At 36.9% G+C, this 17064-nt stretch overlaps 1 protein-coding gene across 4 annotated transcripts in view; it reads left to right on the plus strand.

The window, feature by feature from the left end:
• Positions 1 to 17064, plus strand: part of DZIP3 (DAZ interacting zinc finger protein 3) — a 116325-nt gene that overhangs the window by 649 nt on the left and 98612 nt on the right. For all 4 annotated transcript variants that reach the window (XM_018063563.1, XM_018063737.1, XM_018063598.1 and 1 more), the window contains exons 2-3: positions 5905 to 5990; positions 14350 to 14451. In XM_018063563.1, the coding sequence (XP_017919052.1) occupies positions 14420 to 14451 (32 nt within the window). In that variant the 5' untranslated portion in view covers positions 5905 to 5990; positions 14350 to 14419. The remainder of the gene's footprint in view (positions 1 to 5904; positions 5991 to 14349; positions 14452 to 17064) is intronic.

Below are 17064 nucleotides of genomic sequence, written 5' to 3' on the forward strand. Positions count from 1 at the left end.
CCATTTGTCAGAAATTGTGTTTTGTCAATTCAAAGAAAGCCTATTTTGCGTCACTACATTTTTAAAGACAGGAATTATTTTTATATTAAAAAGCAATTTCATTCTGAAAGGTTAAAAAAATTGAGGCATAAATCATTGGGTAATTAATGTGTTTATGCATTTATTCATTCTGTAAACAATCCAGTGTATAAAGTACGCTAATCCTGCTAGTTAAGGACCCTGCTGGGAAGGAATTAAATGTACTGGATAATAGTACATACAAAATTCACCAATTAGAGGCATCATCCGATTATGGTAACGAGTGGAGCTAGGCTGTTTGCTTACAAATCCTAGGTCTACCTTTTACGATGTGACCGTAGGCACATTCTCACTGTTGCGATCTCATCTTGAAGTAAAATCTGACTAACAGTAGCACCTGTTTCATAGATTGCTCATTCAATAAATACCTGGAGCCTACATTCTGCTAGGCATTGATCTAAGCACTAGATTCGGTAAATAAAAATCCTATTGTTATGAAACAAAAATCCTACCATTACATTCTGATGGGGGGAAAAACAGTAAATAATAAGCACAGTAAGGAAAGGGAGATGGAGGAAAAGAGAATAACTCTTCTAGATTAATGGTTTAAAAAAGAGAAATGGGAGGTCAGGATAGAGAAAGCATTTGAAAAATACTTGAAGAATCGAAAAAGACCTGTGCTTTCTAAGGGGAAACATTTCTAGATAGAATAGCAAGGGGAAAAGCTTTGAAATGTAGCCTGATAATATAAGGAAGCTTATATTATCAAGCCAAGCAAGGACCTTGCTATGGCTGGAGTAGAAAGCGAGGGTGAGAGAGAGTAGTAGAGATGAAGTCATGTCAGGTTATTATAAAATGAGCTAACCAATGAGGAACAGTTGTCTGGCATAATTATGTTCTCAGCAAGTGTCAGTTACATCTTAGTTCCTTGGCAATACAGTGATAACAGTTTGACAGCATTAGACTTTTCATTCATAATGATAAGTGCCTCACCATTGTCCCCATTTAGATCTGAGGGAAAGGGTCAAAGCTGTTTGCTCAAAGTGCTATCCTTTGAAAGCTTGCATTTTAACTTGAGGAGTCACACACATTTTGCATTTCTATATTTTAATGTAAAATAACATCTTTCTAAGAAAATCTTCACCAAAAATTGAGCTGTAAAAAGGTCTGACATCTTTTGTCAGAGATACTTGTGTATCCTAATATGAGAAACAGAGCCATATTTTTAAGACCCAAAAAGGGGAAAAGGAGGAGGAGGAAATGGACTGGGTCCAGATGACTGAAGGCTGTACTAGCCTTTGAGCTGGGACTCTATCTTGAATTAAGTGATGATCTCTGGTTTCAAATTGGGTCCTGAAAGTTAGGTTTGTGTTTTAGATTGATTACTCTGACACTCTGAGGAAGATAAGCCCAGAAGTAGGGAGAATATTTATTTTACTGGAGTCTTTCCAAGGGATGGCTGAGATAACTGAAGTGGAGTTAGCAAAAAGGTGACAAATTTAAGAAATATATATGAAGTGAAATAGGACTCTGAATGATTTCAAATGGGCGAATGAGAGGGATGAAACTAGAAGGGATTCCAAGTTTCTAGTCTGGCTGATAGAGAAGATATAGAAACTGCTGAGGTAGTCAATATTTTAAGTATTCACGTTGTATTTTATGTTCGGTGAAATATTATATAGCTTATCATGTAGTCTTGTACCATTCTCATTAAATTTATTCCTGGATATTATATAATTTTTGTTACTGTGAGTGGGTTCTCTTTTTCCCCTAAAAATTTTTAGTTTGTTTTTGCTACTGGTAAAAGAGAAACTGATTTGTGGTATATCTTTTACTCAGTTTAGTGACTGAAATATCCTTATTGATTCAGTTTTGCTAAATTTTCTAGCTATGTATCACCTGAGAATAATAATTGAATCCCTTCCAATATTTGTTGTCTTACTTTATTTCATCAGTGTAATTTCTAAAATATAGAATAATCATAATGATACTGAACATTGTTACTTCATTGAATGAGAATGACCAGTATTTTAACGCTTTGTATAATTTGTGCAACAGTTGCGAAGAGATAAGTATTCTTTAAAATGTTTAGGCAATACCAGTTTTATTTAAAGAATGTCTGCTAAAAAGTTATCAAATATTTATATATCTTATTTTTCCCTTTAAAATGGTAGCGCAGTTGATTGTAACAGCTAACACATATTGAACATTTATCATATGCCAACCATTGTTTTAAGAACTTAGCTAATTGATCTTTATAATATCATGCTTTATGTACTGTTATGATCTCTGTTATGATCAGATGGAAAAATTTGAAAGAGGTGAAATAATTTGCATAAGATCACACAAGTAGTAGTAGCGAACCTTGTATTTGTTGTGCTGCAGATATCTTATTCAGGGTTTTATATTTATTTTTGGGAGAATTTAAGATAGCTTTTTCTTTATTCTCTCTTTTGGAATTTGGGTTGTTTCTTTTGAAAAACGAATTGGAAATTTTCCATCTTTTTTTCTTTGCTATAGATTAATGAGAGTCACATAGGAATCATCTGATTCTTGTAGATTATGTACAACTAACCTATAAAATCAAGTGCGATAGCTCATTTAGTGGTAGATTTCAGAAGACATTTGAATTTATAATATGGTTATTGATCTGATAATTTTTTCTACCTTTTCTTGAGTTAACTTTGGAAATAAAAAATTTTAGCATACCGACTGTTTCTCTAAATTTGAAAATATATTGGTGTAAAGTTGCATCAGTATTCAATAATTCTCTTAATCTATTCTTTGTAGATTTAAATTTCCATTTTCATTATACGTTATCTGTTTTCTTAGGCTTTCCAGGCGGTTGTCTATTTTATTCAGTTTTTCAAGAACCAACTTTGATTTTATTAATCTTGGTTTTTTCTCCTTCAGAATCAGTAATTTTATTTTTCTCTTTAAAAATTCCATCCATATACATGTATTTTTCTTTTATTTGTTCTTTTTTTAATTTTGTAAAGTTGAAGGCTTAGTATATTTCCAATACTGTATTTTTTATTAAAGATTATTCATTCCAGAAAATTTTTAAAAGTCATTAGCTAAAGTGAGTGTCTGCATTGTACTTAAAAAATGTTTATTTTAATCAGGTAAATATTTTTAAAATGCTAATATTCATTCATTTATCAAATATTTACTGAATGCTAGTTATTTTGCAAAGAGCTTAGAGTCTTTTGCGGAATAGACAAATTCAAAGTGCTTTTCAAGAGACATAGATAGCTGTAGGAACACAGAATATTTTTTAAGGCAAAATACCAAGTATCCAATTCCTTTATCAGGGATTGGCATGAAATCTCTCCATAAATTTGTATTGCTGTTTGTTCTTTGTATTTGATGTAGATATTTTCCCTAATTTATAGATCAGGAAACACATTTAAGGGAGTTAAAACTCGCCTAGAAGCTTGCAACTCAAGGGCTGTGAAACTCCTTTATATCTTTTGGAAAAACTTAAAGAGCATATCTTCAAAGCTAAATAGTAAAATGGAAATTTTTAATGTCATGACCAGGGTTTAAGTTGTATTAGATGAATCATATTGAACAGAGATATGAACTGTATTTTTTGACAAAAATGCAGAGTACTGAATATTGTAATAAAGGAATTATATTGGAGGTGTGAATACAGAGCTAATAGTTAATTCATTTAATCATATATTTAATGAGTGCTTGAGTAGCAGATACATTTCTAGGTTCTGGGGATAGAGGAGTGAATCAAATAAACAAAAATGTCTGTCCAAGTAGAGCTTTTATTTTAATGGGAGATATAGCGAAGAAAAAAGAGATATAAGTAAAATATATGAGTGTTAGTAATAAGTAACCCACTCCAGTACTCTTGCCTGGAAAATCCCATGGATGGAGGAGCCTGGTAGGCTGCAGTCCATGGGGTCGCTAAGAGTCAGACACGACTGAGCGACTTCACTTCCACTTTTCACTTTCATGCATTGGAGAAGGCAATGGTAACCCACTCCAGCACTCTTGCCTGGAGAATCCCAGGGACAGCAGAGCCTGGTGGGCTGCTGTCTATGGGTTTGCACGGAGTCAGACACGACTGAAGCGACTTAGCAGCAGCAGTAATAAGTGCTATATAGGAAAAGAAAGAGAAGGGAGATAGGAAATATGAGTCAGGATGGAGAATTGCAATTTTAATTAGGGTGAAGTATTGATCAGTATTTACTGCACACCAAATCACCTTAAAACTCAGTGGTTGAAACCGTGAAAGTTTCTTTTTTGGTCTGTGGGTTGACTGCAGTTAGTCTGATCAAGGCCTGACTTGGCTGAGTGGGTACTTCAGCTGTTTTCTAGGGAAGGGGAGATATCCAGAACTCAAGCTCAGTTATGGTGAGGTATCTATTAGACATCTGGAAGCTGTTGAGTGGGCTGTTCAATATATTATTTGTAGTCAAGGGAGTGGTCAAGGCCAGAGATAAAAATGTAAAGCCTCAAGACTAAATGGCATGGGGTGAGTAGGGTAGAAAAGACTGAACCCCAAAGAACTAAAATATTTAGAGGTTGGAGAGATGTGGAAAAACAAACAAAAACACTGAGAAGTAGTTGCCAGAGGACAGGGGACCTATGTTTACCCTGTGGTTGTCTGTAGGGATTCCTGTTACCTGTAGCATTTGGGCTGCTTGCAACTTGTGAAGGTGGACTCGAGGTCAACAGAGAAGGAAGTCTTTATCTGTATACAGGTTTCACTCTTTATTTCTGCCTTCAGAGGACTTGAAGTATGAGGAAGGATCGGTTTCTTTATTCTTTATATCAGTATTGAATGCTTGAAGTATGCCAGGTACTAGGCACTGGGGATGTAGCAAGGGATTTAGAAAAAGAAAAAAAAATTTGTGACTCTGTGGGACTTCCATGATAGAGCATGAGGCCAAGTCTAAAACTGAGAGATTATTCAATAGGTATAAACAGCAGGTAGAAAAAAATCCTGTTGGCCCAGGTTCCAAAGATACAAGACAAAGAAATCAATGGTAGAAAATTGGCAGAGGTCTAGACATGAGGTCATTTGGATACTATGTCCCCAGTACAATTAAAACAATTCAAATATGTACTGATATTAAATTGATTTTAGCCTTTATGCAGGGCCAGAAAACGGTCTGTACAGTTAGTGTCAACTCTCATTTTTACCTTCTATCACAAAGCCAGGAAACCTAAATAAACCAAAATTATTCTCCATTTACAATTAGTTTTCTTCCTGGTTTCTTTCCCAACCATATATGATTAAGCTAATCTGTAAATGACTTACCAAACCGTAGAATTAACTTTCTCACTTTTGAAACAGTTCCTGATTTTATTTAATGTACATTTCACAGACTTCAATTCTAAGTTAAGAATACAAGGAATGGATAATTTGGGTAAATGTTTTGTCCCACATTTTCACATCTAATTTCATATCCCCAAAACTTTTGATTTTTTTAAAAGTGCTATCCATTGTTTCTGAATCTAATTTTATAGATAAGTAAACATGAAATGGCACACTTTTAAGTTAAGTTACAGTAATCATTTTAAATTATAACTAGTATTTGTTGAAAGCCTCTGTGCAGAGCAGTGTCTTCTGCATATCTCATTTAAAATTTTCTAGTCTTTTAGGAACTAGAAATTATCAAGATCATGAAAGGGGTATATATTTTTTTCCTGAATTAAAATGTGAAGTCATTTTCTGAAATGGGAGTTCAAAGTAGAGTATGCACGCCTTAGATATGTGAAACTGACTATTACAGTGTGGGAACAAATGTTAGAACTTTTGTTTTTACTTATTTTAGTCTTACTCTTTTTATTTTATAGTAGTACTTACAATAGCATTAATAGCATAAATGAGTTGCTAGCCATATATTTTCATTGTATTTTCAGATTTGCTTCTTTAGAAGTATGTGATCCGAAAAATTGGAGACTTCTCCAAAATCTGTAACCTTGATGGAGGATAAAGTTAGATTTGGGTAGGTTCGTTGGTGGTGGGAGAGTCAACTATATATTGTATTCTCCATTCCCTGCTTGATCGTCATCTCTATATGCGTCATGTCTTAACAGTCTGTCATATCTTTTTTTTTCCATTATTGTCTAACAACTGTAATGACAATGTAATATTTTTAAATGACTGCAAATGTCCCACTTTTGGAGAGTTTGCTTAACAAATGGTCCTTCCAGCAGTCCTAGCTGCATTTTTGAATAGCATGGTTTTCGCAGTGCTACCTGTGAGTAACCTGAAACTGATGGATTGTTTAATATTTGTATTTTTTTCAGGTGAATTCTAACCTGTGCATATTTATAATAGATACATTCCAAATATTTATAGCATATATATATATATATATATATATATTCTGCAAATTTGCTTGTGTAAGTTCAGGAGTAAATGACTGAATAGGTCTGAAGAGAATTAAATACTGGCTTCAGACAAGATGCTAATTTTGGCAAGGTTGTTCCCTATATTGGCAGATTTGTAAGGATGGGGCATTGGGTGTGCATTGCTATTTTCTTGTGTCCTGGTGTGATCTGCCAGATAGTGCCAACAATGATCTTTTCAGACAGATAATATCTTTGGTTTCTGATAACTTTTGCAAAGATTTTCCAACCATCATCAATCAGTCTTGGAGTTTACTTAAGCAAACTATATATTTTTTCCTTGGGGGAAAATGATATTTTGGCTTCCCTTGTGTAGGTATGTTCATTTTGAGGCCTTGCCAAAGTGAAAGTCGCTGTTGTGTCTTTGTGACCCCATGGACTGTAGCCCCCCAGGCTCCTCTGTCATGGAATTCTCCAGGCCAGAATACTGGAGTGGGTAGCCATTCCCTTCTCTAGATGATCTTCCAAACCCAGGGATTGAACCCAGGTCTCCAGCATTGCAATGGATTCTCTTGTCTTGCACATGTTCATTTTGAGTCTTTGCCAAGAACCTAAATAAATAAAAAATGGAAGAAATAAATGGAAAATTAGAAAATCAAATAATCAGTATATTTTGGCCATTCTTCAGACAGCCAATAACAAATTAATTGTACAGTCTGTTATTCTTTGAGTTTAAACTGATGTCTTTAGCCCTTCTTGTTTACTGTCTCACATGTGAGAGTGCTGAAGCCACAAAACTGCTTTACTCTTTCCAAAGCCACCAAGAATAGCTGTTTCTATTTGACTAGCAGACATAGATTAATAATAGTTAAAATTTTGGTTCAAAGAAACTCCCATAAAAATGTCTTGAGTTATTCCTAGAAAGTGTCCTCTTCATAGTTTTTTCAGCCTTGGAGTGGTTACTGTACTGTATGTGGCCAGAACATCCCACATCTCCATTTACAGGAGTGTTTTAGAATTCTTTTGGTAAAGTCTAGCAGAAGTGATAACTAGCATTGTCAGAATTTGCTTTAGTAACAGACCTGAAATACATTTACTTCAGTGCTGAAATAGAAACCCAGCTTTGTAAAGTAGCTTTCAAAATCTGACCAAGTTGCATGTTCAGGATTCTTTATTGCAGCATTGTTTATAATACCAAAAAAAAAAAAAAAAAACCCCACATACAAACACAAACTGGATACAATTGAAGTATTTATCAGTAGTGGTCTGGTAAATAGATTCATTTATACAATGGCATATCATGCAGTTTAAAGAATATGGCAGATTCATATGTGTTGGTATGAAAACTGCAAGGTGCCAAATATATGCAGATTAAACTGCCAGTTGTTATCATGTAGGATATATTTGAAAGATGTTTTTGACCCATTTTCTTAAGTCTCATTATTACTATTCCTTTTCATATAATAGCTTTTCTCCAAGGTAGAGAATTGGAAGGAAAGTGAACTGATTTTGCCATAAATTTAAATGAAATTAAATGAAGATGATGATAGTAACAAATACAGTCCTTACTATGTTCAGTTACATGTTTTAAAGCATTTACTCTTTGCAACCACCCTGTGAATCATGGATCAACTTTTCCCCTATCTTTCAGATAAGGAAACAAAAGTACAGAGATATTCATTCCACTTAAGGTTTCATGGTTAATACATGTTGAAGCTGATTTGTATACTCTTGTAAACTGGCTGCAATGTCTCTTGTGCTCTTAGCTACGAATCCTGTGCAACCTCTCAACTTTTCACACTGCTGGAAACTAAATGAGATACTTTATAATTTCTCCTTCTTGTAGACAAATGGTTTGTTGTGTTTATACCTGATACCTGAGTCCAGAAGATCCCCTGGAGTAGGAAAAGGCAACCCTCTCCAGTATTCTTGCCTGGAGAATTCCATGGACAGAAGAGCCTGGCAAGCTACATTCCATGGGGTGATAAAGAGTCAGACGTGGCTGAGCACACACACACATACATGATATCTAATCACAGGATTTTTTTTTTAATTGCTGAGAACAATCTGTGTTCATTTAGTTAGTCTTTCATTTTAATTCATTTAATTAGGTAGTTTCTGAGCTGTGGGCAGTTTTGTCCCCGAAAGACATCTGGCAGTGTTTGGTGACGTTTTTGATTGCTGCAGTGGGGCTGAGAGGTGAGAGAGAGTTGCTACTGTCATATACTGGCTAGCTAGGCATGTTTCTGAACATCCTAAAAATGCATAGGACAACTTCTCATAACCAAGATTTACCCAGCCCAATATTTTTTTTTTTCAAGCTAGTAGCATTAAGAAAAATGAACTTTATTTTTACTGCTTTTTTTACACTGTTCTTATGCACTTTTCCCACCTGGCAATGTGTTATCTGTAAGTGCCACAACTGACAAGGCTAGCAAATTCATGGGACCGTAGGACATCCACCCATACATTGAAATGTAAACTTGTTGGCCAGGTGGAGCCTCTAACTTGGTCAAGTAACAGAGTTAAGTGGATTTAAGTGGATATAAAGACAGCGTAAGTATATACAGTTTAAGGAGTTGACAGTGCTACAAGGTAAATGTTTAAATGAATGATTAAAAGATTATAAACAATAGTTGTGCCTACTTTGATGTGAATAGCAAAGCTTTAAAAATAGGGAAAGGAAACTCTTAAATTTAAAAAAGCTTGTTATAATTCCATGAGAGAAAAAGTGGGAACTGGAAGTTCAGAAAGGGGGAACAGTAAAGAAGATATTTTGCTGCCTCAAGATATGGATGGCAATATCTTATTTTCAACCAGTATAGCAACATGCAGATAAAATCATTTTGGTTAGTGGATAAAGGTGTGCTTTAGATCAACACTGAACTTTAGCTTGCCCTGTGGTCAGCCACCCAGAACTGAATAGTTCCTGTTGGAAGGGCAGTTCCTCAATTCCATAAAGGCAGAGTAAATGTTTCATTTCCTGCTGACAGGAAAGTCTATTGAAATGAATACACATGGGGAAGCTGGATTCACCCTTTCCCCCATATTAACCCTGATTTTATAAGTTTCCTTTAGCCCCTTCTAGAATAATGAGAAGTTTTGATTATTTCAGAAGTACAGTGGTAACTTTACAGGCTGGCTGCTTCCTTTCTGTTGCTAGGCATATATACCTTCCTTCCCAGGAAAGGCTGTAAAGTGCTGCTGCTGCTGGTGTTGCCTGTGGGGCTTGCCACATGGCAGCTCAGCTTCTGGGAAATGATGGGATTAATGATCAATTCTCCTGGAAAACCTTTCACCATAGAAATTAAGAAGAGGTGGCAAGAATACACAGAACTATACATAAAAGGTCTTCATGACCCAGATAACCACAATGGTGTGATCACTCATCAAGAGCCAGACCTCCTGGAATGTGAAGTCAAGTGGGCCTTAGGAAGCATCACTACGAACAAAGCTAGTGGAGGTATGGCATTCCAGTTGAGCTATTTCAAATCCTAAAAGATGATGCTGTGAAAGTGCTTGACACAATATGCCAGCAAATCTGGAAAACCGCAGTGGCCGCAGGACTGGAAAAGGTCAGTTTTCATTCCAATCCCAAAGAAAGACAATGCCAAAGAATGTTCAAACTACCACACAGTTGCACTCATCTCATCATTACGTTAGCAAAGTAATGCTAAAAATTCTCCAAGCCAGGTTTCAACAGTACATGAACCGTAAACTTCTAAATGTTCAAACTGGATTTAGAAAAGACAGAGGAACCAGAGATCAAATTGCCAGCATCCACTGGATCATCGAAAAAGCAAGAGAGTTCCAGGAAAATATCTACTTCTGCTTTATTGACTATGCCAAAGGCTTTGATTGTGTGGATCATAACTAACTGTGGAAAATTCTGAAAGAGATGGGAATACCAGACCACCTGACCTGCCTTCTGAGAAATCTGTATGCAGGTCAAGAAGCCACAGTTAGAACTGGACATGGAACAACAGACTGGCTCTTAATCAGAAAAGGAGTACATCAAACATCAAGGCTGTATATTGTCACCCTACTTATTATATGCAGAGTGCATCATGTGAAATGCCAGGCTGGATGAAGCACAAGCTGAAATCAAGATTGCTAGGAGAAATATCAATAACCTCAGATATGCAGATGACACCACCCTTATGGCAGAAAGCAAAGAAGAACTAAAGAGCCTCTTGATGAAAGTGAAAGAGGAGAGTGAAAAAGTTGGCTTAAAACTCAGCATTCAGAAAACTAAGATCATGGCATCTGGTTCCATCACTTCATGGCAAATTGATGGGGAAACAATGGAAACGGTGAGAGACTATCTTTGGGGCTCCAAAATCACTGCAGATGGTGACTGCAGCCATGAAATTAAAAGATGTTTGCTCCTTAGAAGAAAAGCTATGGCCAACCTAGACAGCATATTAAAAAGCAGAAACGTTACTTTGCTAACAAATGTCCATCTAGTCAAAGCTATGGTTTTTCCAGTAGTCATGTATAGATGTGAGTTGGACTATAAACAAAGCTGAGTGCTGAAGAATTGATGCTTTTGAACTGTGGTGTTAGAGATGACTCTTGAGAGTCCCTTGGACTCCAAGGAGACCCAACCAGTCCATCCGAAAGGAAATCAGTCCTGAGTATTCATTGGAAGGATTGATGCTGAAGCTGAAACTCCAACACTTTGGCCACCTGAGATGAAGAACCAACTCATTTGAAAAGACCCTGATGCTGGTAAAGATTGAAAGTGGGAGGAGAAGGGGATGACAGAGGATGAGATGGTTGGATGGCATCACCGACGTGGTGGACATGAGTTTGAGTAGTTTCCGGGAGTTGGTGAAGGGACAGGGATGCCTGGCGTGCTGCAGTCCATGGGGTCAGAAAGAGTTGGACATGACTGAGCAACTGAACTGAACTGAAAGACCCTGTCTCCTGGAAAACCTTTCACCACAGAGATTGATATCAGATTGTATTTTAAAGCAGGCTGAAACAGAAAGCCATTAGCCTTTTAAAACTCTTAATTTAGGATCCAAATACATTTTAATTTATTGATTAATTTTATAATGTTTTCTTTTTCAAACTGAACACTGAATAGCTTAGTAGAGGCCGTCCATTCTCTCTGCCTTATTGCCAGAGGATTTTCCTCCTTTTCAGCCTCACTGTGATCTATGCAAATGGCTACTAACTGAAGGAGAGCTTACCAGAAAGGGGAATATCCAGGCCTGAGCTTTTAAATTCAGAAAATGAGAGGATTATTTTTTCTGGGAAAGGTATACTTTGTATGCTCTGGCCATGAAATAATGTCAGTTTTTCTTTTTTTTTTTTTTGTAATTAAAATAACAGGGAAGTTAAACCACTGGAGAAGGCAATGACAACCCACTCCAGTACTCTTCCCTGGAAAATCCCATGGGAGGAGCCGGGTAGGCTGTAGTCCATGGATTCGCTAAGAGTTGAACACGACTGAGTGGCTTCACTTTCACTTTTCACTTTCATGCATTGGAGAAGGACATGGCAAGCCACTCCAGTGTTCTTGCCTGGAGAATCCCAGAAACGGGGGAGTCTGGTGGGCTGCCGTCTATGGGGTCGCACAGAGTTGAACGCGACTGAAGCGACTTAGCAGCAGCAGCAGTAAAGAAACCATAAGATCAGTTTGATCACAGTCCTACAATTTTCAAAGCCATGTCCTTTTCTGTACAGCTTTATTAAGAGATAAAGCAGATCTGAGTTTGTGTGAAAGAATAGCAAGTTTTATCTAACCTTTCTCTGCTTCATTATTGGCTTTAGTTTATATCTTTGTATTTGAATAGAGAATGCAAATTTTAATAGGCATATGACTTTGTATACAGAGTTTTTGAAATAAGACTAAAAGTACAAAACAATATATCCAGGAGAACTAGATTGTATAGGCAAGTTATGTAAATACTGACAGCAAGAAGTGTTTTATTAGGTATGTTCAGGAAATGGGTGTTAGAAAGCTCCATTTTAAATGAGGAAGTTTAGTGGAAGTCTGTGTAAATCTTTGCATTTGTAGTTGATTAAGAAATATCAGTTAGCATTGAATTGTTAGAGAATTATCCTTGTTTCTCAAGCCTTTTTGTGTAACTGAGAGTTGGTATGTGTTACTCGCTCATTCGTGTCTGACTCTTAGGAGCCCCATGGACTGTAGCCTGCCAGGCTCCTCTGTCCATGGCATTCTCCAGGCAAGAATACTGGAGTGGGTTGCCATTCCCTTCTCCAGGGGATCTTCCACATGCAGGGATCAAACCTGGGTTTCCCGCATTGCAGGCAAATTCTTTATCATGTGAGAAGATAGGAGGTAAAGTTGCTCGGTTGTGTCCAACTTTTTACGACCCCGTGCACTGTAGCCTACCAGGCTCCTCCCATGGGATTTTCCAGGCAAGAGTACCTGAGTGGGTTGCCATTTCCTTCTCCAGAGGACCTTCCCTATCCAGGGATCGAACCCGGGTCTCCCACATTGTAGGCAGACGCTTTACTGTCTGAGCCACCAGGGAACAGGGAAGCTAAGTCAAATACAGAATATAGATAGAATCATTTCTTTCTTTGTCCCAGAGCACCATGCTCTGATGCGAAGAACTGACTCATTTGAAAAGACCCTGATGCTGGGAAAGATTGAAGGTGAGAGGAGAAGGGGACGACAGAGGATGAGGTGGTTGGATGGCATCACCGACTCAATGGACATGAGTTTGAGTAACCTCCAGGAATTGGTGATGGACAGGGAGGCCTGGCGTGCTGCGATTCATGGGGTCGCAAAGAGTCGGACTCAACTGAGGGACTGAACTGAACTGAACTGAACCATGCAATAGTTTTATATACTTTTATTGTAATACTTTTACTCAGCTTGTGTATAGTGGGACCAGAAAGGGAAGCCAGCATAACAGATGGCAATAGATTTTGGAGACCTGAACCCTCAGTAAAATAGATCAAATGGGACTGATTTTGGAAGAATTGGCTTTGGGATAGTTAAATTAGAGAGCAATAATAAAGGATGTAGATATGCTAATGATACTTTATTCCCCTTTAGTTTTCATATATTTTGCCGCAGTATTTTTTTTCTTCAAGAAACATTCACAACATCCAATGATATTTGAATCAGAGAATATGCAAGAGTTCTTCACATCTCTTGTCTCCTATTAATAGAGATTCATGCAGTTTTGAAGAATAGTAGCTAAATGTTATTTTTTCTGTCTTTCTGTGAGATCACTCAGTCTTGTCTGACTCTTTGTGACCCCATGGACTGTAGCTTTCCAGGCTTCTCCATCCATGGAATTTTTCAGGCAAGAATACTGGAGTGGGTTGCCATTTCCTTCTCCAAAATGTTATTTTTAGACCAAGAGAAATGTTGAGGGTTGGCAGAAACCAACACGATTCTGTAAAGCAGTTATCCTTCAGTTAAAGAAAAAAAAAGATTGTGTTAAAAAGGTACTTCTTATAACTGGGAAATAAATTATTACAAATCATTTGGGAAGCCATTTAGCAATATGCAACCTAGTGGCTTAAAATATTTGTGTCTTTGACCTAGGAAATCTATTTCTGAGGATTTATCATAAGGAACTAATCCCATTACAGGCAATGGAGTTTATCACCGTACTAATTATTTATATTGAAAAAAATGGTAAACACTAAATGTTCGACTATCAGGAAATGACTAAGGAAACCATAGTCAATCAACTGTTATGTAGCCATTGAGAATGTTTACTAGGAGTATAAAATAACATGAAAGGTGCTTTTGATATAATTCAGTGAAGAAGCTACTGTGGTGTATTCCATATTCAATATGATTACAAATTGGTAAAATATACTTATTCTTGGAACAAAGTATATTAACACATAGGCAATGATTTATAATATTTATGTTTAGATGATGAAACTATGTGATTTCACTTTCTTTTTATAGCAATTTCAAAATTTTCTTTAATGATTATATACTATTTAAATAGTGGGGAAAAAGAATGAAATCCTCCTACCCTTCTACTAAAAACATTACTTTCCTTACAGCTTTAAACAGCAGTCATAAAAGTCAGTCTTCAAGCCTTGGAATAAGACTTGCATAAGAATATTATGCAGTATGGATTCTCTACCAGAAGAATTTTTTGTGAGGTAAGGGATGGGCTTGACAAAAACTGACTGTAGGTGTTACATTCTGAAGACACATTTGCCTTTCTCACAAAATTTTGAGAAGCTAGTGTGAATGAGATACCCTTATACTTCAAGACAACTTAACAGTTTTTTAGTAGAGGATGTAAACTGGGTAAAATCTAATTTTAGAAAATTTCTCTGAGGACTTAGATCCTGACTCAATAGCTAAGAGTTGATGTGCTATAGCTTGCCATACTGGGGACATTCACAACAAAGTAATGTTTTATTTATCATTTAATAAGCTCTTAAATAGATTTGGGGCTTCCTTGGTGGCTCAGATGGTAAAGAATCTGCCTGCAATGTGGGAGACCTGGGTTTGATCCCTGGGTCAGAAAGATCCCCTGGAGAAGAAAATGGATACCCACTCCAGTATTCTCATCTGGAGAATTCCATGAACAGAGGAGTCTTGCTGGGTATAGTCCATGGGGTTGCAAAGAGTTGAACACGACCAAGCAAGAAACGCTAAATAGACTTACTTTCTGCCATGCATTGTTTTGAATGCTTTTACAAACCTTAACCCATATAAACCTCATAACAACTCTAAGAGAGGATGCTATTATTTTTTCCATTTTATATAAAGTAGCCTTAGTATAACACAGAAGACTACTGAGTGGTTCAACTGGGCCTAGGCTAAATGTCAATCTGTCCCCTCCAGTTAGGGAAAGTTCATCCTGCTTAGACCTTTCCCATAAAATAGTAAAGAGCTGGTTAGTATCGGAGATCTCCTTCCCACCTTGCCCTGTCTTATATAATAAGCAGTGTGGTGGTTTTGCAACTATTTAATTACCTCCTTGACACTTAGGGAATAAGACTAAAATAAAATATGTGTACTTAGATAGCATCGCTGACTCAGTGGACATGAATTTGAGCAATCTCTGGGAGATAGTGGAGGACAGAGGAGCCTGGTGTACTACAATCCACGGGGTTGCAAAGAGTTGGACATGACTTAGCGATTGAACAACAACTTAGAATTATAATGTAGTCAGAAGATATATAAAAAATTGTCTTATCTTTAGGCAAAATGCATGCGTAAGTATTAGAGTAGAAATGCTGTGGCTATATATAGAATGAAACACTAATTATTGACTGAGGGGTTCAGTGGGTTTTTACAAAGTGACATTTGGACTGAGCTTTAAAGGATAAAGATGGCTTTTGATGAATGTAGAAGCAGGGCACGTGGGAGGTGGTTTAGCTGAGGAAACAGCAAGAAAAAAGTATTCAAGATAAATTCTTGGGGAGGAGTTTGACACCTGATAAGGAGTTAGCTTTATTTTGTGCAGAGTTATGAGAAAAGGGGCAGAGGAGAAGTAGAGATAGGTTGAAGGTTTCTAATGATCACAGGGAAATATGTACTGTTAAGTAACATGGAGATCACAAAAGAACAGTTTTAATGTGTGTTGAGAAAGTAAGAGAGGACAGATAATGAGTTCAACTTTAGATATGAGCAGATTGAGGTGTCGCTAAGATGGTCGTACAGAGATTGTTAAATAGGTGGATGGAAATATGTAGCTGTAACATCAAAGAACAATTAAGGTTGCAGATACAGATTTGTGAATCATTGGAATGGGTTACTATTTGAATTCATGGAAGTTTGCTTACTTATTTGTTTGTATATTCATACATTCAGTAAATATTTGAGTGCCTACTTTATATCAGATGTTGAGCTGGAGACTTGAAGGTAAAAATAGTGAATAAGAAGAACCTAATTCCTATTTGAGGGTGTTTATTCATGGGCTTTCCTGATGGCTCCCACGGCAAAGCGTCTGCCTGCGATGCGGGAGACCCGGGTTCGATTCCTGGGTCGGGAAGAGCCCCTGGAGAAGGAAATGGCAATCCACTCCAGCACTCTTGCCTGGAAAATCCCATGGACAGAGGAGCCTGATAGGCTACAGTGCACGAGGTCACAAAGAGTCGGACACGACTGAGCGACTTCACTTTCACTTTTCATTCTGGGCATAAATGAGATTGATTTAAACAGAAAATATAGTAAGAAGAAAGAGGGATAAATAACGAATATTACTATATGCTATGTATGTATATTTCAGGTTTATTATTATAGCAAAATTTCAGCTTTTCCCAGCAGCAGAATAAAGTACACAGATGGTAGAAGTAGCAGAATAGCAAAAAAAAAAAAAAGAAAAGAAAAGAAAACTAGTCTTACACTTTGTTTTAGCTTTGCTGCTTTCTAGTGTATGACTTCTCTGGGCAGTAATTTACCCATCAATAAAGTAAAGTAGATGCCATATATGACCACTGGGTACCGTCCTGATCTAATACATGGGGAGCATGGTTTGATAGTGTTAACATATGCAGTTCTGTGTAAATATTATTAAAATAATAATAAGGTAAATGGAAGGAAGAGGGATAGCCAGTGGTACAAACTGATACGTGGATAGCTGAGGGGCTAGGAGAAGACACAATAGCAGCAAAGGGTGTAGAGGTTTTCAAGGAGGGTTGGAGTCTATGATGTATGATGTTAAATAATGCAGAAAGGGTCACTATTGAGGACCCAAGACAAAGCTACTGGGCTAGCAAATAGAATCTCATTAGAAACTTTTATTAGAGCACTTTTAA

This window comes from Capra hircus, chromosome 1 (assembly GCF_001704415.2).
Source record: "Capra hircus breed San Clemente chromosome 1, ASM170441v1, whole genome shotgun sequence".
In the NCBI taxonomy this organism is placed as follows: Eukaryota; Metazoa; Chordata; class Mammalia; order Artiodactyla; family Bovidae; genus Capra; species Capra hircus.